Below are 24305 nucleotides of genomic sequence, written 5' to 3' on the forward strand. Positions count from 1 at the left end.
CACACGGCCGGCTCATATTCAGCCGTTTGGCAACTAGAACCCCCAGGTCTCTTTCCTCCAGGCAGCTCCAGCCACACTTCCCCCAGCCTGTAGCACTGCATGGGGTTCTTGTGGCCCAAGTGCAGGACCTTGCACTTGCCCTTGTTGAAACTCATTCCATTTGCATTGGCCCAGTGATCCAATCTATCTAGATCCTTTTGCAAAGCTTCCCTATCCTCCTGGGAGTCAACACTCCTGCTTAACTTGGTGTCATCTGCAAACTTGCTGATGTTACACCCTATGTCCTTATCGAGATCATCAATAAAGACGTTAAATAGAAATGGTCCCAACACTGAGCCTTGAGGCACACCACTTGTGACCGGCCGCCAGCTGGACGTACATCCATTGAGCACAACTCTTTGGGACCTTCCAGCCAGCCAGTGCTTGATCCAGCAGATCGTGTGCTCATCCAGTCCGTGTGAAGCCATTTTTTCCACTAGATTTGTGTGAGGGACCGTATCAAATGCTTTTTGGAAGTCCAGGTATACTATATCGACAGCCTTTCCCTCGTCCAATAATCTGGTTATCTTGTCATAGAAGCAGATCAGGTTTGTCTGGCAGGACCTGCCTTCCAGAAATCCATGCTGGCTAGGCCTGATCCCTTGATTGCCAATTATGTGGGTTTTGATGGCATTTAAAATGACCTGCTCCATGACCTTCCCTGGTATCGAGGTTAGACTGACAGGTCTATAGTTTCCTGGATCCTCCTTTTTGCCTTTAAATAGAGATGTAATTTTCTAAGTTCTTGCTGTTGCTTCACTCACAATTCAGGGCTCTCTACAATTGATTTCTGTTACTCCAGACTTACATGAACTGCCTGAAGCTACGTCTTCCCTTGAAAAAGAACTCACTGATGACGTCCAGCCTGTGTCTTGACTTTTTGTCCTACTGCTCCTAAAGGCTGGTCAAATTACCGTAAATCATTTCTTCTCATTTTCAGTATTACTTTCTTGTAGATACTTATTATCTAGTCCCTTAATCGCTGATTTGTCTGGAAGGTCTTAATCTTGTATATAAATTCCTCCTATTTTATGTGCTTATCGCCACAGAGGCCCCTTCCCATGTAATCTGGGTCTGATATAGGAAGCCTGTAAACTGCTGTGCCTATATAAACACAAATGGGTTTGTATACATAAAATAGTGATAGATGTCACTGCTTATTTTTTTCAGGAAAAACAATTGAAATACTGATTTTTATAGACATATACAACGTTACCAATATTTAAGATTTAACTTACTTTTTTTTCTGCTTTCTTTTTAGTTTCTGCATCCATCCAGGTAAGTTCATCTAAGGTTTTTATAAAAACATCACGTATGTCTGCAATCATTTCCTCAACCTTGGAAAAAGCATCAGTATGTTACAAATCCACATAAAATGATCCAGTGATTTTTTCCACAGTCATAGTTAATTACTGACTTGTTTTTCCTGCACTAGTTGCTTGAATATATGCTGTTTATGGGCCACACTCAAAATCTGGAGCTCAAGTTAAGTAGTACTTTTAGCCTGTCCTGCGGGAGGAAAGGGAATGGGCATGAGCTCACGAGGTGATGTAATTTAGTTACTGAGTTTACAAAAATCTGACAGATTTCTATCAGCTGGATGTTGTGGATCTGATCAAACTATTGTGTGTACGTCAGCCACAAAAAATTGTGTATCTTAAGGTTGGATTACGGTAGGAGTGATAGGAGGAAACTAAGGCTTAACTCCAGGTTAATTTTCAGCAATTTTCTGTGTGACTGAAGACAAACAGAACTAATGAATTGTCCCTGCTCCCCACGTTGGCAGGATGTGAACTAACGTCAGTCTCAAAGAACAAGCAGTGACTGTTCATCTCAGTAAGTGCTGTTCCTTGGGTGTGCACATTGGCTTGTGCGCTCCATCACTGATGTGCCAGTGGGGCTTTGGCTCGTGCTGGCTCTCAGGATGAGCTGAGCAGGCAGATGCCTGACCCCCTCCAACTGCCCACACGTGATTGTATTTCACCCATGACTTCACACCGTGGCCCTGTGCTCGGAAGGCAGGCCAGCTCATGACAAGTAACGCAGAAGTACTTGGGTGCAAAGGAATGACTCCCTTAGCACAGATGTTCTTGTTACTCCTCAGTGGAACACTGACTGAGAAGCAAATCTGAAGGTCAGGTTTTTTAGAAAGTGAGACAGGGTTAATAATAAGTGTAATCAAAGCTGTGTAAAGAACTGCATGGTAAGTGACAATTGAATGTTTAGATGGCACAGTCTCAATTGGCTAAAAGCCTTACCACGTGTTTACTGTCTCCAGCAAATGCTTCCTCTACATATAACCGTCCCACCGCATTCTCCATGTTGCCATTGACATAGTTTGCGCAGCGACGCCAAACAGCAGTTTCTGATGTTGTGCCGTAAAGTGCCTGTAAAAACATAAATATTAGGTAAAGTAGTGACATAAGGTGAAGCGGAACGGTGTCTGACTGGCAGATGTGTGTTTCAGAGGAGCCTAGTTGACCTTAAATACGTGCATTTAATTCGCATTTGTGTTTATGGCAGTTATGTGGACTCACTCTGTAATGTGATCATCTGTCACAGGCTGAGGGAATATGACAATCGTTAGCAATATTTTTTATCCTTCCAAAACATAAAAGGTAGAGATAAGAAATCTACTCTAAAACCTAAGAGTGGGAGAAGTTAAAGGGCCATTGTAATTATGCAGCAAATTATTTTCTGCAGTGGTAAGATTGTGTTTTTCACCCAACCAGCAGCTTCTGTCAGAGCCTCCCACCTTTGGGAACTTGCAAAGTAGAAGCTCATTTACTCTGTGATGTTGCTACAAGGTAGGCAAGGATTTTGCCATAATGTATAAATACGTGATGAAGTTGAGTGGATAATACAATGGTATGACACCTGGATGCAAGGAACACAGCAGAGAGTGTCATTATAGGGCAGCTCTCTGAGATTGTACTCTCTCATGAAGTTTATATTCCATAATGAAGCGGCTCCCTGTCTCTTCAGAGATACAGATCGATAGCTTTTGGTGTTAAAAGCTCTGTAACTGTTCAAACTACACCTTGAACTGAATTACTTGTATTGAAAAAGAAAATGACTAATGTTTCTTTCGACCCTAAGGGGGGGACACAGAACTGGTCCTTTTGAAAATGTTACCGGTACAACATAGCGCAGAGATCTCTACTGCAGATCTCCCTGAAGGGATGTTGGAGCTTTTTGTTACTCGTTACTGACAAATAGCTGAGTAGACTAGAAAATCTGGTTACTTCTTAGATACTCCCTGCGCACATACAGGCTGCATCAGTGGTCATTTGTTTACGTCGCAAAAGTTTATACCGCAGAAGTAAATACAACCCCTCTCTCCACAGAACTTAAAGCAACCCCAGTAATAAACACTAGCAGTACTGAGCTTAATTAAATTGATAACTGTCATGGTTTCAGTTGGGATAGAGTTAAGTTTCTTATTAGCAGCTGGTATAGTGCTGTTTTAGATGTGGTATGTTGATAGTGCACTGGTGGTTTTGGTTGTTGCTGAGCAGTCAAGGCCTCAGTATATGAAGCTGAGGGAAGAAGAAGGTGGTGAAACCTTCGGAGTTACGGCGTTTGTCTTCCCAAGTAACCCTGCTTTCCCAAGGAGCCCTGCTTCCCTGGAGATGGCAAACACCTGATGGGAAGCAGGGAATTCATTCCTTGTTTTGCTTTGCTTTTGTGTGCAGCTTTTGTTCTGCCTGTTAAACTGCCTCTATCCCAACCCATGAGTTTTTTCTCACTTTTACACTTGTGATTGTCTCCCCCATCCCAGCTCCCTCGGGGGGAACGAGTGAGTGGCTCCATAGTCCTAGTTGCTGACTGGGGTTAAATGACAACAAATAACTAATTCAGCGTGACTGTGCAATGCAGATTCTGGTAGATCATGTTGTGCTGCTCAAGCTTACTGTAGTCAATCATAGTTCCCTGGTCTCAGCATAACTTGGGCGGAGGGCTACTTGAGACCATGGTGGACTTACATTAGACCAGGATTGCCCTTCACAGGAACCCTGAGCTAGACTCTTTTTAGGTCAGCCTAGTGTCACCAGAGGTGCACAATGGAAAACAAGTGATGCTTTCTACAGCAACAGAGACTTAACCTGCTTATTAGTAAAAATAACATGCAATTAAAACGCATTACTGTGGATTTGTACACATACAGTGTTGATCAATCTGAAATTACACCTCCCGATCTCACGGGACATAAATTTGCTACTACAACATTGTAAGGAGTGCAGTTTTTTTATCTTTAAATAGGTCTTGGGAAAAAAAGAAAGATAGGGATTTGTTTCTTTGGTGGGAGTAATTGTATCCTAAGGATACAGTTCCAGTAGCTCGAAGTATTAAACTAGTGTCAGGATACTCTGCATGCTCTCCCAGCCCCACATCTGGGCTTCTTGACAGTAGATCTGCTGGAAGGGCATAATTCTGAACAAATGTTACACTGAAAGCTGACAATTTGACCTTGAGATGGAGAACTAAACATAAGCAGTTTAGAGTGACAGCACAGCCCCTCAGTAACACATACAGGTCCATCTACGCGCATGGTCTAGTGATCTGTTGAGATCTTTTTCCTGATTGGTTAAGGAAGTGGTTGCAGATCCAGTGATCCTTCTGCCAGGACTCTGGCACTTTCTGTAGCACATTTTAAGCAATGTGTATTTAAGCCAAATGGAGTTTTGAATGAATAAATGACCAATTACCCACATAATCCAGAAAAAAAAAAACTGGTGTGGGAGGTTCACGGAATGCCATAACTCTCCGAACATTTATATTTGAAAAGGAACTTAACAAGACAAATGCTAGTTTATTTCCACTGCGTTTAGTGTGAGAAGCTCCAGCTTTACTACATCATATGTTATTAAATAATTAGCAGACAATTGTATGTTTTTATACACAGACTATAGTAAAATCTTTTTCTGTTCTTTCAAACTTTGACATTTTTCTTAACGAAACTTGCTCAGTGATGTCCTAAGATGTAGGGGGATTTATTTCAGTTTATAGAGTGCAAAACATTTGTAAATACGAAGATTTATATAAGAATAGTTTCATGCTCAAAGAGTAGGGGAAAAAGCCAGATAATCAATGAATAAGACTGCCCCATTCAGATATATAAAACTGACTGAACGGAATGTTCATTGACTTCCTCCAGTAATTATTATCCTTTTCTGTAACGAGCAGAATCTCCTTAAAAAGTTTCATGTGCACGTTAAAAGTATTTCTTATGTCACTAACAGATATAACAAACTGACCCTAAGCTCTCTAAATGGAGCTCAGCAAACTTAAAAGTAGAAAGTTCTACTGTGGAAATAAAAAGGACTTCCATCTCCAATTTGTTTGTGAAATGGCTCAGCATTTCCTTAAAATGCTAAAATACCTGCAGGATCAAATGAATGAAAAACAAGATTGGGCCCATAATATTTGACTTTGAATGTATTGCTTTGGATGCTGACGAGTTTGTCACAAATCAATCAGAACTGTATAGTAATCATTTCTAAATAAGTGGGACTGTTCTGTTATTAAATGGGGAGTAGTTTAGATTCAGAAAAACATGGAGACCAAGTACCAGACTGTGCTTTTCAAATCCACTCCAGCTATTATGCATATATCATATAAACAATGTGTACGCTCCAGCAGAAGCTTCAGTGAACACATCTAGCTTTTGTATGCAAAATTCAAAATACATTACGTTTTTATGTACTATAACTACAGAAATTCTCTTTCATGGTTCACAAAAGTCATCTTTACAACTTAAAAAGTGATAAATTTCTGCACCTTACGAAAATCATTCCTTGTGTCCTTGTAGTTACGGCTTAGGCTGTTGACGAGATCCATTACGAACCGCCAGACCATGTAATTTTGAAGGTCTCTGTTTAACAAAACAACATAATGAGCTGGTAATGTTTTTAGGCTTTTTAATTTTGCAAATGCAAATTACAAAAATACCCAACATACCTACCTGGGAGTGTATTTATTAAGAATAGACTTCAGCTTGATAAGGTAATCTGGGTCATAAACAATGACATATTCGGTGTTGTCAATGTTAATTTGTACAGTTGACATTATATCATTTATGAATTTTGACCAGTTGAACACCTGGAAAATCAATACGTATTATTATACAATTAAATCATAAAGAAACAGATTTAGCTGTTTTTTCCAGTTTAAATATGTTTGCATAACAAAAATGTTCTGCTTTTAGTTGTCTTAATAGCTGAACTACTTAAATGGAATATCTAATAATAACTGATCTGAGATAGTTTATATCCTCTGTGCTCTAAAACCCTATTAAAATAGGGTAGTATTTAACAGAAAGGGTCGAGACATTGATTTGATTTCAAACTAACACAATGTTATGACCCCTTCCTTTCAGCATAGAAAAGCATAAATAGTATTTTAAGTAAAATTTTCGGTTGCCTTTTTGCAATATTTGCTAAAAACTTTTAAATCAAAGCATTACTAAAAGCCCAATTTTCAGTACAATATGATTCTGTGTCTATGGGGCAGAAAGATTTGTGGGATACATGACAATCAATTCTGAAGCATATGGTAAGTACATTGAAGTCCATAAAAGGATTTATTTTAATAGGCTTTACAACAGACACAGTAAATCCACTATTTATAATGAATTTTCCTCTGCATGCCATAGTGCTAGATACTGGGAAAGCAACTGATCTGATGGCAGGTCAGTTGCTGTGACAGACAATTCTCAGACAAAGCTTAGAATTCGCGTTCATTTTCCACCTCTCTGGCCCTAAACCCCCATTTTCTTTATGCTGGTATTCACCTTAGCGAGAGCCCCACAGAACTTTCATGAGCCAGTACCCGTGAATATTATTTTCTGTTAATTTTTCATTTTGTAGCATCCATCTAGTCTGGGCAGCATTATTTTAGTGCGTGGGCACTCTCAACTGGAAACTCTTACTAGTTTGCTGGGAAGATAAATAATTTCCCTTTGCTCAGTCTTTGGTGAGCACTGTGGTGTGCCTCAGTAGGTGGGTCAAAGACTGGAGAAGAGTTCTCTTGCCTACTGGCAGAAGGTAGGCTGTGGTTGGTCACTGCTGGGCTGCACAGCACTGGGCTCTGCCCCATGCAGCCCTGCCAGAAGCAGGCAGGGGAGTCAGACTGTGGACCATCTGATGGAGAAAATCATTCAGAGCAAAAGTTGAAAATCACCATCAAAACTCTAGAGCTACTCAGTGCTTTTACCACATTGGGTAGTTACTCACTTTAGTAATGAATATGTTAAATTTAAGAAAAGCAAAGAATCTTTGCACTTTTTTTTCATACTTTTTTTTTTGCTAATTTTAAAAAAAAATTGTTATGTCTATTACTTTGAAAAGTATTGGTGATTTTCCCCAGCCTGTATCTGTTGAGAGGAAAGTTTTATTGGAAGAGATAATGTCTTTCATCAGACAAAGTAATGTAGCTGAGGAAAGCAGAAAGGCTTTCAGGAACAGAATCACTTCAGGTTTGAAAGAAGCAGCAAACTTCAAGCTAATATTAGGAATAATTGCTGTTCTATCCTTAGACCATTACAACAATGCTACGAACTGCCATCATGTGTCTTTTGAGCATTTTTGGATAAATTTAGAGCAGATGATTATTGCTGATCTGCAGCACTCCCCAGGAACTAAAAATAACCAGGGCAATACCATTCTGTGACAAGAGCAGTTAGTTTCTGACATTATGACTGTAATGGTAACTGTTCAACTAAGACCTGTGGGAAAAGGTAAATTATGAAACAGATTAATCTAGGCAGAAGTGAACTGTCATATAATTTAAAGTTGAAGAATTTAAAGTCAATAAAAATAGCAGTGATAATGAAACTGTGGTAAGAATAATAGTATTTCATAGTACCTTACAGGTCTCAAAAGACTCAATAATGCACTCCTGCCTTTCAGACCACAGTGCCTTCCACGGGACACATGAGCTCACCTGTTTGCCTGTTGTGTAAGGTACTGAAGTAGAAGTAATTTATGATTTAAAAAATCAATGTCTTTTAAGACATGATCTTACTGAGGAGGCACACCTATGTTATCAAATCTTTGGCTGTTCTTTAGCTGGACTTTGTGGTGCCATGAATTTAAGGTTACACTGCACAAACGGCACGTGGCTCAGGGTAAGAGAAAGGCAGAGCTCCTGGGGGAGCTACAGCAGGAGAAATGGGGAGAATTTTCCTGATTCATAGTAAGGTTATACTGCACAAACGGCACACGGCTCAGGGTAAGAGAAAGGCAGAGCTGAAACATCCTGGGGGAGCTACAGTGGGAGAAATGGGGAGAATTTTCCTGATTCATAGTCAGGACTTCCTGGGGTCCTTTCTGCTTGCTTTGGGAGCCCATCTTAGGGAGGGAATGTTGGGAAAACAGGACTTCTAGTTCTGAATCTGCAGCTCTGGATAAACAGAGAAGGCCTGAACAGTCACACCACAACGATTTGAATCACTTGGTGGCTAGTCATAACTTTTGTCCCGGGCTCTCTGGACCTTCTGTGGTAATTACAGGAAGGGAATTTATCTGTAGTCTGCAAAGGATACTCTTCTGACTTCCAGCAAGGGTTATGTATGTGCAAGTTTTGCAAAATTTACCATCCTGAATCCATAAGGGTAAATCAAACTCTGATTTTTTTTTCCTTTGTCCTTTTCCATCTCTTTATGTTGAAGCAGAGGGCAAGATCTGCCTTCAAGTCAGGAGGAACAGTGGGCACAGAAGCACAGTCTTTTATATATGTAGTTTAATGTCATCAGATACTTAGGTAATACAGTGTGCACATCACATACCCTGTTCAATTTCAAATATGTCTAAACTCAAGAAAAAAATGTCTTTAAAAGAAAAAATTGTCAGGCTTCATTGTTTAATCTCATCAGTCTTAAATTAGAGGTTTAAACATCAGATTATTGATCACTCACCTTATGATCAATTTCCAGTGAGAAGTTCTTTTGGACTTGTGCCAATGTCATTTTATTGTACAGCAAAAGTGGATCATTTCTGTCTTCAGATTTTGTTGTTGCCTATCAGAGTCAATCGTGAGAAAGTTACTAACTACATTGAGTCAGTTCACAGGAATTTTGGTAAGTGGAAGTAAAAAGAAAGAAAACAAGTATTTCTGGCTTAAAACATAAGTTTGCATTAACCGTAAAGTACTTCACATGTAAATATGGACAGCATTTTACAGATAAAAAGTATATAAATGGACAGATTAAATTAACTAAATTTCTGACAATAAAATGGAGCTTTACTTTTTGGATTTGTTTTGTGTTAGAGCATCAACAGCTCAGGCTGTGCAGGAACACTGATTGAAACACAGACCCAAACCACTCAAAGCACTAAGTAGACGTCGGTAGATACATTCAACACAAGAATGTGCTTATGATATACATGAGATGATGGAAGGAGGTAGGAATAAAGGAGATGTATTTATTGAGTAGAGGGTGACCAGTGAGCTGTGGCAGGAATGCAGTGTGCGTGTTCTGATCAGGATGCACATGCTATTTGATACATTCTTTCTGGAACCACTGTATAGAAAGGGAGTTGTAACTCAAATACACTTTGTATTAGTTGAAGCAATGTGGCTTTACACCAGCGTGTTAAAAAAGTGTGTGTTAACACCTTAATGGCACGACAGTATTAGGGTCATTTCTTACAGACAGCAAAACTGCTGGACTGCCAGAGAACTGAGTCTGTGATGGTGCTGTAAGAGGCAAGTTAATCACTGGAGTCTCTAGACAGCAAATGTCAGCAGGGGGAGGTCTCTGGAATTAGGGTGTGGACAATTAGACTGAGAGGAGATAAAACAAGCACCTAATGGTAACTACTCCCTTTGTCTCTGAATACTTTCTGGGGTATCTTTCTGTTCTTCTCCTCAAACACCAGTGTGCTTCTCGCTAGGATGCTTCTGCAGGTTTCTGAAGAGTAATTCTGTATCCTCTTTCATACCTTCCTTCTCATGCATAAGTACCTTGTGACAGCGTCAGCACTTGCTCCCCTCATACTCCATCCCCTGTTAACTTACACTTTTTTTGATGGCAAAGACAGAAAATGCAGGTACACAAACATCTACGGGAAAAGAGTGATCTTGTGATTCATGAGAGTAATGAATGGGAGAACCTGCATCACTACTGCCTCGAGTACTCTTAACTGACTTGGTCAGGAGGGAGAAGAGTAGATTGTACCCATTTAAACTGTTTTGAAAAAATAGTCATGCCAACTCTGGTTTTATCTCTCTCTGTCCCTTTTCTAAAACAATTTCTCTTCCGCTTCCTCTTTCCTAATCTATTGTGCATTCAGTATTTTTTCTGTGTTTTCTTTGACAAATTCCCCAGAGCACAATGCCAGCTCTCTTCAGTAACCTGCAGGCTGGTGCTGAGTTTTTGATGAAAGGTTAAAACCCAAGACAATAGCAGCTTATCCACCCCCAGCTGTACTCTCTACCAGCAGCAATTGCTGTAGAGATGTTTCAGTTGTGGTTTCCTTTTGTACTCTCCCTCAACTCTTTCTCCAGTGAATTCCTTTTCATGTAATAATTTTCCATCTCTGATCTGAACCCAGAAGTGTGTTTCTCAGGAAATTTGAAGAAAATAAAAATCAGATGGTTTTAGTTTATACAGATCGGGGGGGAAAGCTCTTCCTCTGCCAAACACGTGCCCTTACTATCAGTGTAACTTGAAAAATAGCTGAAGCTAGAAAATTTGTATTTGGCTTATTTTACAGTCATCCTCAGCTTCAGGTCTTTCAGAAGTGTTTAATAATTATGAGCCATGTTTTTACTCATGAATGCTTGAATTTCCATTTGTTTTTCTCTGTGCAAGTTCAAATTCTAGCTATTTCTCCAAGCCATACTTTAATGGAGAACAGTGTTTGATTAAAAATGCACTTGGAACAATCAGCATTGTGAGCAGCTTGTGCAGCACAAGCATTACTTTGTGTTGTGTGGCAGGCCAAGGGCTGGGAACCTACTGCTCTGATAACCAAACAGCCCGGGGTGGGGGGAGAGGACAAAGGGAGAAGATGCCTGAAAGCATCTCCTGAAACTCACTTTCTAAAACAGACTAAACAGAAACCAAGTCTGTCTCTGTCTGCTCGCTCTTTCTTCTCTTGAAGGGCTTCTGTGATCGGATTAGGATAAAGCATTTTGCTATTTGGAAAACAGCTAACTCAAATATTTTCCCTTGCTCATTAGAAGGCATGTCTGTCTTATTATGTGTTCCTCTTAGGTGTTCCAGGCCCCATACATTTTTGGTCAGCTTTTTGTCCTACAAAATAACATTAGCAAGTAACTTAACAACTCGGCCTACAGTTAGCTTTCTTAGGGATTAAGAAAAAATTCAGTTATTTAAAGGATACTTTAAAAATGTTTTTCTTACATTGGCAATCTCTTTCTCCAGGTCCATAACTCTCTTCATTTGTTCAGAAATGTCGTTCTCATTGAAAGAAACATTTTTTTCTTGTAGGATTAGTTTAGCTACAGAAATCATGAAATCAACATAGGCAGAACACGCCTGCAGGAAAAAATACAAACATTTTAAACACACAGCTCTTCAAAGTGTAGCATACCTTATCTTTGAGATTTTATGTTCATTTTCATGAACTACACTTCTTCATCCCTTTCTTAAATAGTTCTGTTATTCTAGTCTTACTAATTACTATTCTTAAATAGTAATTTATGCTGAAATACTGTTAGAGGACAAATAGAAATTAACTTCGAAAACTCTCACAAATAGAAATTAACTTTAAAAATTCCCACATGGAAAATTGCTGTATAATTTGTAGCACTGCTCAAAGCTAAACTGTCTCAACTACTGCACTGTGTTTTCATTATTTAAAATGAGACATTTGTACATCCATATTTAAACCATCACCTGTGTTTTTTCTAGCTCACTTTAATTACAACTTCCAAAAATACCTCTTCCAAAGAGCAATGTTCCCAGAAACATAAAACTGAGAGAAATGCTGACTGACCGTGTTGAATTAGCATTGTGGGAAAATTACTCCCAGAAGCAGTGTACCTCCTCTACTGCTTCTTTCAACATTTAGAAATCATGTTGCTGTATCTAAATTTAGTATACTTAGAGACACTATAGACAATATAGTATATATTAAATTCAACGTATCAGAATTCACCAAGGATAAGAATGGAAATATGGAATTATATTCTCTTAAATACAGATCTCATTACATTTTATGGAACTAGTTCCTTTTTAAGCCAAACTCATTTCTCGATCCATTTAGCTATCTAATAATAAATTTATTTTATGCAAAATAGTATAATCTACTAAAACAGTGATAAAACCCAGGATTAATAAGGTGTGCATGTCAACTACTTTATTAATAGAAATATTTTGGTGTGTTCAGCTCCTAAGGCAGGAGGATGCACCCCTTTACTGAAAGCTACCTTTATACAGCCATTCTGCCCAGTACCTTCCTTGCCATCCCTCTCCTGTCAGCCTCCCCTCCCTGCCAGCAGCCCTGTGTTCAACAGCCTCTGTGTGCTGCAAAGCTCTGAGCAGCTCACGGAAAGTACTGACAGCAAACTTCAAAAAGACATGTTGCTCACAGCATCTTGAAAGACTGAAGTGTTATTTTTAATCAAGAGAGATTATTTTACCAGAAAGAGAAAAGCCCGTGAAAGCACTGACAGCTACAGGAAGTCACAAAGGACAGTGCATACCAAGCCTGTAAATACCACTTTTAAATAACCAAATAGAATTTATAAAAGTTCAGTGTAGACCAAACCACTAAGTCAACACAGATCTTCAGGTACTAATCAACAGACTTTATTTTTGGCCTTTGGTACCTGACCATACCACAATCTGCATTTTAGGCCAAAAAGTGGGTACTTGGATGTCAGAATAACTCCTGTATGAGGGGAGTCATCATCTATCTTACAAGAGAAAAGGACTGTAAAAATATCTTGTTCACAGATTCCACTTGTAGCTTTGTGATGGGGAGTCCTGACAAAGCCAGAGGTTAAAGTGCAGGAGGCAGATATCTTGTTTGCTATGTACAGTTCAAAGAGTAGAATGACACAGCAGGAAACAAAGCCAAGAAAAGGCTGCTATCAGAACACAGGGACTGAAAAGAGGAACGTCTCCTCCTTGAAAGAATATTATGAATCTGCCTTTCAGTGATTAATCTGTTTTTTCAAAAATGCTTCCTCTACTTTCCAGCAGTGGAAGGCAGTATCATGCTTTCTGGTAGGTCAGAGATTAGAACAGGAATTGTGGTTTAGTGCTGCAGCCCATGTAATACAAGGAAGGGAGCAAACTGGGATACATGAGCCAGCTCCTAAAGGCCATATCGTGATAAGAGTGTAACTGAACAGTTAATACGGTAATAATTGTTTTTATTAGCATATGATCTGTAATTAAATGTAATCAGTATTACAGTATTAACTGTTAGCATGTCAGCAAAATACCTACAAAACCAGAACATTTTGTATGCTTATTGCTTCTCCATTTAATTACACAGAAGAAAACTGTCTAATTAAAGGTTACTCTGGTAGCAGTTTCGGCTACGACATGACTTCAGCAAATACATACACTTCAGCTCTCAAGGACTTAAAGCACGTCGAAGATTAGCAATAAGGGATACATGGTGTCAGTGCAAACAGGTTAATGAAAAAGTGTACAAATAATAACTAAACATGAATTAAAGAAAACCATGACAGATTTTAGGTATCTGAAGCAACTTCTACGATATTACCTACTTTAGCTGCTGCATTTTAGTCAGCAGGTGACTTAAGGGACTGTGATCTTGTCAGATCTTTCATGCAGAAAAGCGTGCCTGGTTCTGAATGGTCCTTCTTTTCTTTCTAAGCCCATTAGTGATATGATTAGTCCATCTGGACTCCACTGACACCTGCACCACTTGCCAATCGACATCAGTCGATCGTAGTTCATAAACAGCATTCTTTTTGTAGTGACAGAACGGGGTGATCCATAAACACTCATATTCTGTCTTAGTACAACTTTTGACAGTTATGAGGTGCCTCTTGATTCAGCTGTGAAGCCTGGCAGAAGCTGTGCAACAAAGCTAAATTGTGTCATGTTTATTTCTTTCCAAGAGGGCCCAAAAAGTCAAGTAGCTGTTCCTCTTCTGACTTTGCATAATCATACAGGAATTGTGTGGAAAAGCTACTACTTTTCTTCCACATGTATATTCAGTGATAACAAGAGGAATGGAAGAGAAGGGAAGGGGGAACAGGAAGGGAGACAGTTTGAGATGTCCAGAATGTAGTGATGCCAGAGGAACATGCATTCTTCTCAGCCAGTGCAGAGACAATTGGTACATACTGACAACTGGAGCCTAGACAAAAACCCCGTGGCTACTAGTGCAGCCAGGAAGATCAAACTAGGTCACTAACATTTATGCTATAATTACAGCACCTCACCTTCAGGACACTTGTTACACTCCCTCCCATTCTTACCTAACTTATTTCTACTTGCCCTTAATCTCCTTTATCTGAATCCTGTTCATTTCCCTTTTGGCTCTCTTGACTTCTTGCACACTTAACCATGTTAGAGCTTCTTTCTCCAGTCTCTCACACATGCAGTTCTCACCTGCAGCTCAACCTTGTTTAAATGCTCATCATTATTACCTTTCTATTCCAGTTTCCCCAGTTCTCCCAGTGATGCTTCCAAGAGGACGCATTGAAATGTCTTTGGGGAAAGACTATTCCTGCTCTCTGCCTATCCCCACTCTTGAGGATATGTCTGCCTTGAAAATACAGGCTAAAACTTCTAAAATGTAGTCAGTGATCTGTCAGCTGCTTCTTACCTCTTTGTATGCACCCGTGCATTCGTAGTAGTCCCGAGAAGGCAGGCCAAGCCCAGGCTGATCAATCTATAAATTCAAATAAGAATTAAAAAGTGCTTAAGGACAAAATGGCGTCGTATTGTACTATTCTTCGGTCAATTACAGGTTGCTGATGTGACCCTTGCCAAATTATCTTCTGGCCACAGGAGAATTTCTCTCTCATCCTGTTGCCCTCCTTTAATTCACTCTCCTTATACTTTTTGTCTGTCTCTTCAGTCTTCTCTTTTGTGTTGCTGAACAATGTGTGCTACGTGTAACCAGCGTGAAAACAGTGGGTGTACAGAAGGCAGAACAGTCCACGGACAGGCAAGGCACTTACTGCACCTTTGAAATTTGCACATGCAAAGTAGTCAAGGATCTATCTATCCATTGACAAGAAAGATTAGACCTTTGCTCTTGGAACTGTTGCATCTCAGGAATAAATGCTTAAGATTCACCAAACGTAATATTGTCTTCCTCTGGATTTTCCATTTTCAGAGATTGTCTTACATTTACACGCTGGGCACTCTCAACATACTCCTTATGCAAATTTCCTATCTGTGCCAGCTGCCTGCAGGTCCCGATAGCACTTTGGCATCTGAATACCTTGTAAAAGCACAACTCCTTTTGTGGGCTTTCTGCCATTTGGGACTGTAGCCCAGGTTTTCAGTGACAGAGCTTTCTGTCTGAAGTATATGGTAAGGAAATCATGTTTACTTATTTGCTTGCATACATATATAAGTAGATCATGTCTGTCTTCTGTCCAATGTATACATAAATTGTGAATGTATGTCTATATATGTCTCCTTCATTCTCATTTCACTGAGAATAACTGTATGAGTGCACAAAGTAAAGACGTTAACTTTGAGAACTGACAGTGCACCATGAAACTGGTAATTTTAATTTGAAAACTACATAGATTCACAAATTCATCTACAACTTACTCTGTTAATGTATCTCTATGTTTCTAGTTATTTCTCTGCACTTCTATGAGTAACAAGGCAATGTGACCCAGGAAAACTTACATGAATGATATGTGCTGAGGAATTTTTATCATCTGTGCCAACAAAAAAATTAATAAGGACCTTTTTTCCATATTTGGAGTTCAGCCGTGCAATAGCTGTCTCAGCTGTCCAAGCAGCACCTAAGCAAATGAAAGGTACACTCAGTCTCTATTTTTGATAAGCAGTGAAAAGTGCAAAAATTTAGACATTTTAACTGTAAAGGAAATAAACACAGATTATCTTACCATAGGAAGAATCCCAGTTAGTTGTTGTTACAGGCCATTCAAATACATCTGGCAATAAGCTGATTAAAGGCTTTCCACCTCTGCTATCAATAGTAGCTTTTGGAAAAAATAAAATGAGTTACCAGACCATTTTAAACCACACAAATGTTATACTACTATAATTTGCTCAGAATAATGAAGCTGAGAAATATGTTTTCACCACCACCACAATAGGAGTATGCTCCAATGTATGACTGTGCTTTAGTGTTAAATTTTAAAACATGTTTCAGTCATGACTGCAAACAGCCTGTGCAAATCCTTGCAACCATAGAAGAACGATTGTATTTTCACACTGCAGATAGCTTAAAAAATAGTATTGAGAAGTAATAATAACATTATAAAAACATGCGATTTAGGAAGCACTGCTAACTGTTTTACTGCTCCTCATTCTACTGACAGCATCTAACTCAAATTCTTGAAATAAATTATCTCCACGTCTTTCTAGGAGCCTGGTGTGCCAATTATTTTTCACATTATCCGTGATAATTTCTGCAAAAGAAAGTAACTCATATTTAACTGAGATGATTCGAGATTAAATATCTGCAGCAAACTGGTAACTGAAGAGTAATACAATCTCACCTAAAATATCAAAGCAAGTAAACCAGGAGAAGCAGTACTAATTTTACTGCTGACATTCTTAGTTGACTCTATAGAATGGATACATTTTAGTTTTCACTAAGAATTTCTGAAAATTATACAGAGAAACTAGGAGGCTATAGGTATAGCTGGCTTAGAAGATGGGATTCTTTGGATGGTATTTATATATCCTACATGCAGTAAATTCAAGAGACACTTACTTTCATTTATGCATGATCTGTACAGAGTTTTTGCCTTCTGCACTGCTGCTATATCATTATTGCTTGGTACGTCAAGGACATCTGAAACACACAGCAAATATATAATACCTGGTCTTAATTGGAAAGATACTGAAGGAATCATAGAGGATACCATCCTGAGGACCAGAGGGTGGATGATAAGTGCTCCCCATCCATCTCAGATTCCAGGGAAGCTTTGCCTTTCAAAAGCTGAGGGGAAAAAGCTCTGAAGATTATGTGGTTTGCAATTATATCAGTCTGTGCTATTACGTTGAGCATAAATGAGTCAGGTAAATAATCTCTGGATCAATCACCCTTGGCAAAATACAAATACCCTGACTTTTCAGGGACAGTTGTTAGGTGACCAAGCTATTGTATGAAGAGAACTGCTGTCAGGGCCTAAATGTACCAGCAGGCTCTAACTGCATTGACCAGCCTGTAACCATCTTTTCCTGTAATTTTAATCTGCAGTCTCTTCACTACAGCCAGGAGTTTAGCTGTTTGTGTTCAAGGTGTGGTCTGAGCTGTAAGAAACTTCATCTGGTGTCTCCACCCTGTGCAGTCCAGGTCAGCCCCCCCTGCCCATGCTCTTGTAGGTATCGCTGGATCTGGCCTTGTACCTTGCTGCCTGATCCTGCCTGGCTGGCTTGCCTGCGGACTTCCTGCATTGACAGATGATGTCCTCAGCTGCAAGAAATATTTGTAAGTTTATCATGTGACTAGTTAGAAAATCGTTGGCCTGCTCTTTGAGATTTAGCTGATGGAATACAAATATGCAGGACATAGGGCTGCCAGAGAGCAAGTTCCAGCATTTCATCTGACCTAGACACACTTCCTTCTTCTTCACCTAGCTTGGCTGCTGGTGTTAGCGTATGAGGGTAATGATACGGATTTCAGTTGTTATAATATGCAGATGAGCACATGGAGTCCAGATACCAGACAGGTCAGGACTGGTCAACTCCGCTCCAGAGTCAGACACAACAGCATAACTTCCACAACATTCTCCAAGCAAACAATTTCTGGTAGATTTGTCCTGAATCAAGCACAAAGAAACTGAAATATTTGGTAGTATTTTAAGCTTTGCTAGACAACCACATCTTATTAGAATAACATGTAAGCCAAAGAAGAAACTTTATATAGTCCACAAACATAAACCCCACTGACCTTTTAAAACAACTTCTAGTTCGTCTCTTAAAATGTCAAAGTTACTATAACGGGAGCTGGTTTCTGGAATGACGTTCCTCTTAAGCCATCCTCCACAGGCATATTGGTAAAAATCATCACAAGGCTTTGCAGTGGTGTCCATGTTCTCCAGGATTCGGGCTGCTGTAATACGAAACAAATCAAGGCATAAAAAATTTTTAGAGAAAATAAATGAATACATTTGTTTGCTCTGAAGAGGGAAGTCATAAATATATTTCCTTTAGTTTAGAATAGGCTTAAGCCTACTTGAATGTTCTAGACCAAACAAAATATCAGTGAGTAACAAATTATTATTCCTTTACTGCCCATAACATATATCTTTTCTGTTGCCTGTGTTTACTGATGGGTACTGACTCTAATGTTCCTACTCTCTGTGAGTAGTTGCTCCATTTTAAATAAAATGAAGATGTTTCATTTATTGACTTACAATTCTTTGTATTGAAATGTGATGAATTTAAAAGCACACAACATATCAGAGCTTAAGTACCCACTGTAATGTAATTTAAGTAATTAAGTATGATGTGGGCTCAGCTGAATCCGGTCTATTTCAATGAAGTAATGAGTTTGTTGTACTATTCAAGTTCTTGTCAAGAAAGTCTTCCTATTAATGCTTTCCTGAATGTAGATTTTAAGACTTATTTTTAGATTTTTTAGACTTATTCCACATTTTATTCTAGAATGGATGCTGTCTCTTGCTGTCCTTATTGACCCTCTTGAAGTGGCTCATCAAAGACTAACGGGTCACTGACTGATAGTGACACGGGATTCTCTAGTGAAATCTGATTCCTTGATGAGAGATTCCAAGCTCCTGTTCATAAACCTTCCATGCTTTTTCTTTTTTGTATTCCTCTTCTACCTAGACTGCTTTCATCCCTAGTATGCGAACAGAACGTCTCTCACAGAAAGGAGAGATGCTTAGAGTCAAGCAGGAGCTAGTGATACCTCTGAATTTCCCAGGATACTGAATATCCTTCCCATTTTTCAGTCATTATTTTTAGTAAATGGTGAGGCTTGTGATTTCAAGTGTTCATTCCTTCCACATGGGTGAGACAAATATTTATAGTTATTTCTCCAGTACTTTGAATATTTTCCACATCGTTATAGTGGTGGAAATGAGAGCTGGATAGACAGGCTATGTAGTATTTATGTTGACTTGCCTTTCCTGCCCTCCCCCCTCATTTTTCTTGGGATCTTCAGTTGGCTTAAAAGTGTTATATTTTAGGCCAACATCTGTTGGTTTTACAATGCTCCAGTGCTTGGAAGCCATGAACACATGCATTTTCAATTTTAGACTGCTTAAATAGCATAAAAAACCACTGTGGAAATAGGTACAGTGTCTAGCACCTGATTCTTTTCCTTCTGAAGACAATGGCTGGCTGACTTCAGTTTGAAAGGATACAGGATCATGCCAACAGCCAGAGATTGTGAAATTCACTCATGTTTTTACTAAGTTTGACACGTGCTTTTTACCCATTCTTGAGAAAGCCAAGTATCCGGTCCTACTGTGCAGTCTGTTAGAGCAAGGAATTTCCCCTCTGCCTGTAAACTTGGACAAGAGGCAATGGATCCATAGGGAAATAAGCAAAAAAAAATTCCTTTTGAACGTAAGAAAAAACTTCTTACTGTAAGGGTGGTCAAACACTGAAATGGGTTGCCAGGGAAGTTGCAAAGTCTCGATCTGGGAAATAATCAAAACCTGATGGACAAGATCCTGAGCAACTTTCTCTAGTTGACCCTGCTTTAGCAGGCCCTTTGGATGTGATCTCCAGAGGTCGCTTCCAACCCCAACTCTTCTATGATTCTGTAAACTCTGGTTCTTGTTTCTGTCTAGTTTGTCCTATTTCATTCAGGAGAAGGGGAATGTTTTGAATGGTGCACTTTATTGTGCACCTAGCTCCATCTATTTGCTGTAAAAGAGGAAGATTGCTAATTATTACTAACTACTCTTGTTTTAAGGGTATCCTTACAAATCTCTCAGCTAGACTGGGGCAGCATCTGAAGGGCAGCAGGGTCCCTAGGATTATTTTGGCTTGTGTTAATCCAGCAACAAAGACTTTAATAGCCAGCACCGGACATCATAGCTGGCTCATTCAGAGCAGTCTGCCAGCCCTGCCAAAAAGTAGTGGTAGGATAGAGGAATCTCTGACACCAAGAAAAAATGGCTCTTACCCCACTGTCTTGTCACTTTAAAAAAAAACATAAATCCCAAAACAACAAAAGAAAACAATGCGAAATCCATGTCTCGCTTAAATGTGAGAAATTATTAACAGTCTATGTAATATCAAACCTTGCTTTAACAACGGAATCAGGCTGCTCTATTTGTAGTCAGTATAGGTTTAATCTTCCTTACCTACTACTGTGACACAAAACCAATCATCTATCATAATGTTTCTCCTGTAAAGTCCAGGATAACCAATATTAGCTAATCATTGAATTTTAAATACTGCAAACATAACAGAACAAGCTCAGTCATGGGAACTGTAGTCTTTGACTTAGGGCTTTGTGCAAAATACATGTATTAAGTATCCTCAAGAATACTAAAGAGTGTAATTTGCACATCTGAACCACAAGGTAACCAATTTGGCTGATACCATGGATATATTAAAATCAATCAAATATGATTTTACTATCAACCAAGCCCAGAAGCATAATGACATATGAATTTCCTCTTCAAAGTCAGTGGGACCAATTAGGCTGGACAGAATCCTAAGCATGCTCCACGTTATTTATAAGTTGATACTTGTGTCCAGAGAAGCTTGATGTTAAGTTCATGGCTGTACACAGAGACGTTTTTGCTCTGGCAATAATAACTGTGAGACTGATGAATATTTTGTTAATATAATACAGGTCGATTCATACACATACAAATAATCCATAGTATACTTGTCATTAGTCCTCAGTATTGCTTTGATAAACCAATGTTTGGGTTTGTTCCTATTTTCACTTGTTCATTCAGTTTCCTGTCACTGAAGAATGTAGAGCCTAATCTCAGTTTCTTTTAATGATTCATTTTAATGTAGTACTCCTGATTACCAGTTGTTGCTTTAATAGCTTACAAATAAAGTAATATAAGCTGACATAACCAGTGACCTGGGCAGTATATAGGAGAAACACAATATGCTTACCTAGGTAAAATTGATATGAGAGATATCAAAATTCCCTATTCTCATCAGTCTGTGCTGTCTGAGCTCAAGAAAATTAGCAGAGAGTATGTCAGCTTATCAAAAAATGTTCAAACGTACAAATTACATGGTATATTCATGTCCCACACTGCAAAGGATTTCACAAACCTTGATAACATTTTTATGCAGTTACTGATATTTTACCCTGTGTATAACCAATTGAATTTTCATTACAGTTTTTCTTCTGGTCATTTATTTGAAGGTCCTTTATTAAATGTACTATAAATTCTGTTAGTATCTGCACTTCATTCTTTTTCAGTGGCTTATACCTATTGCAAAATTTTGAACTTAATTGCAAAAACCTGTCACAGTATGGTCGGTTCTGGTGTAAGGCATTGCCATTTCACTTAATGTCTATTCCCAATCATATTTCTTGAAATACAATTTCCACAATTTTCCAAAGTTAGTGCTTCTTGCTTTCTATCTGTATCTGTCTAATCTTTCCTGTATGTCATCCTACGTGGTCTAGAAGAAACAGTCAAATTAAAGATGAACTGTTACAAAATCCTGATTTAAAGTAATGTTAAACTTGTAGACTCATCCCAGTAATACTATTATTAAACAGCAATAATACAATTTATTTCTCTGGTTTAAGCACTTTACATTGCATTTTTAAAATATTAATTTATTTTGTTATTAAATTATATAATTCTGTCAAACTCTTTGAACTATTTTTGAAGCTCTTTGAGCACTGAAGGCCTGAGCAGATGCCAGCTAACCATTCTGGGCTTCTAGTTCACAGTGTTCTGTTTCTGGAGCAGAAAAATCACTCACTCTAGTGACCACCTATTTAAACAGGTCTTCTAGGTTATTATGTCCTTACCAACACTTGCCTCCGCTTTTCGTAACCTGACTGTAGGAAGTGTGGAGAAGGCCCTGCACTTCAATGGCAGTTTCTACCTTAAATGCATTATACTGCGGTGGGACATGGAAATCCTGGCTCAGTTAATAAATAACAATTTTAAATTCAAGCTGGTTATTCCCAGCTTTGCTTACAGCTATCCACTCTATATCATTTACAGACAGATGCCCTATTTGGAACTGATAGTTCTGTAATGGCTAGCATATCTGAACTTTATGTGGGGGCTCCCTGCTTCCTGCATTTGACATCATTGCTTTTGCATCTGTTCAGATCTTATTATGAGGTATAGACCCACAGCTAAAACTTAATTCTAAATTATAAATTCAATCAGATACACTGGTTGCCTCTGAGGACTCTTACAGTATGGTATGTAAATACCATAAAGTATTAACACCTGGTAAATTACAAAACCTGTCTTTTGCCCGGTTGTAAATTTTATGTGTTCCAGGCTGGAGTGTGCAGTTCCAGCACACGTAGCAGTAGTTACCCACAGGAGTAGTTCCTCTGGCTGCAGTGGCTCAGTTTTCATGTCCTACATAGGGACAGCAGAATGCAGATTACAGAAAACCTCTGTGATGTCAAACAGCTCATTCTCCTCCCAGTAGGAAACACTTTGATAGAATACATTTATAGCATCACTCTAGCATTTTACATGTTTTGAGACTGAATTCTTACCATTTCTGTTAGACTTATTCTTGTACTGTTTGAACTAGACAATTCGTAGAATACGGGGCAGATGACGGTGAGTAAATGAATCAATAAAATAAAGCTGTATTTAATGAAAAATCCAAAGAGATTGTAACATTTGAAACAAACTGTAGATTTCTATTTTGGGGACATTTTAGTCTATCTACCCTTTTTTTTCATTTTGTATTTTATAGAATCATAGAATTGTTTAGGTTGCAAAAGACTTTAAAGATCATAGAGTCCAACCATTAACCTAACACTGCCATGTACCACTAAATCATGTCCCTCTACACATCTTTTAAATATCCCCAGGGATGGCAGCTCTACCACCTTCGCTGGGCAGCCTGTTCCAATGCCTGACAGTGCTTTTGGTGAATAAATTTTTCCTTGTATCTAATCTAAACTTCCCCTGGCACAACTTGAGGCCATTTCCTCTTGTCCTATTGCCTGTTACTTGGGAGAAGAGACCAACACCCCCTCACTACACCCTCCTTTCAGGTAATTGTAGAGAGTGGTAAGGTCTCCCCTCAGCCTCCTTTTCTCCAGACTGAAAAACCCCAGTGCTCTCAGCTGCTTTTCATCAGACTTGTTCTCCAGACCCCTCACCAGCTTTATTGCCCTTCTCTGGACACGCTCCAGCAACTCAATGTCTTTCTTACAGCGATGCGCTCAAAACAGAACACAGTATTCAACATGCAGCCTCACCAGTGCCTCACTGTGATTATCTCTGTTGAATTGAGGCAATTTATATTTTTTAAAGATGCTCCTTCTTCACCCTGTTCTGTAATGTTGTAAGCCTGCCATTTTTCCCCTCAATGTCCTTACTATAATGTCTTCCCAGTTTTACTTCTGTATTGAGAATCTAACATTTGGTAAGAATGTTTATTTATTTCCTTAAATATTTGCATGCTGTTAGATCTTTTAAGAGAAGCCTAAAAGAGTACAACTGTTCTGCTTTATTTAGCCACTTCTTGCTAGATCTTCAGTTTACATTATGCCTTATTTCTCCAAACTTCTTACTGCTTTTCCTTTTTAAGTTCACTCATCATTACACAGCCTATCTTAACTTCTTTTTAACAGATATGCATAAATATTGAGCAGAAAATGAGCATCATCAGAGATTTTAAAAAATCAAGTAGATAAATAATATGATCGTTTTTCAAATCACAACATGAGCTTTCATGGTGGCAGAAAAACACCCTGAAGTGTAATTAAATGACAGCCATGACCACCTTAAATAAATCCTTGAAGATACTTAGACTGTGCTGATGACAATATGCAGTTATTGAGACAACGGACTGCTTGGACCTTCAGTAATGGATGACTCCAGCAGGACTGAGGGCAACTACCCTGGCTACTTTGGCTACTGTCTAAAATGAGACCTAAACGAAGTAGTCCTATGGAAGTAAGGAAACCAATATGATCATC

At 38.9% G+C, this 24305-nt stretch overlaps 1 protein-coding gene across 4 annotated transcripts in view; it reads right to left on the reverse strand.

Moving 5' to 3' along the window:
* The window catches only part of MME (membrane metallo-endopeptidase), a 58001-nt gene that overhangs the window by 22650 nt on the left and 11046 nt on the right, over positions 1–24305 (reverse strand). For all 4 annotated transcript variants that reach the window (XM_014945795.1, XM_014945797.1, XM_014945794.1 and 1 more), the window contains exons 4-14: positions 18108–18269; positions 16926–17006; positions 16090–16185; positions 15866–15984; positions 14823–14888; positions 11411–11545; positions 8957–9058; positions 6005–6141; positions 5821–5914; positions 2298–2426; positions 1278–1376 (exon numbers count right to left, since the gene is read on the reverse strand). In XM_014945795.1, the coding sequence (XP_014801281.1) occupies positions 1278–1376; positions 2298–2426; positions 5821–5914; positions 6005–6141; positions 8957–9058; positions 11411–11545; positions 14823–14888; positions 15866–15984; positions 16090–16185; positions 16926–17006; positions 18108–18269 (1220 nt within the window). The remainder of the gene's footprint in view (positions 1–1277; positions 1377–2297; positions 2427–5820; positions 5915–6004; positions 6142–8956; positions 9059–11410; positions 11546–14822; positions 14889–15865; positions 15985–16089; positions 16186–16925; positions 17007–18107; positions 18270–24305) is intronic.

Source organism: Calidris pugnax, unplaced genomic scaffold, assembly GCF_001431845.1.
Source record: "Calidris pugnax isolate Ruff unplaced genomic scaffold, ASM143184v1 scaffold111, whole genome shotgun sequence".
Lineage (NCBI taxonomy): Eukaryota > Metazoa > Chordata > Aves > Charadriiformes > Scolopacidae > Calidris > Calidris pugnax.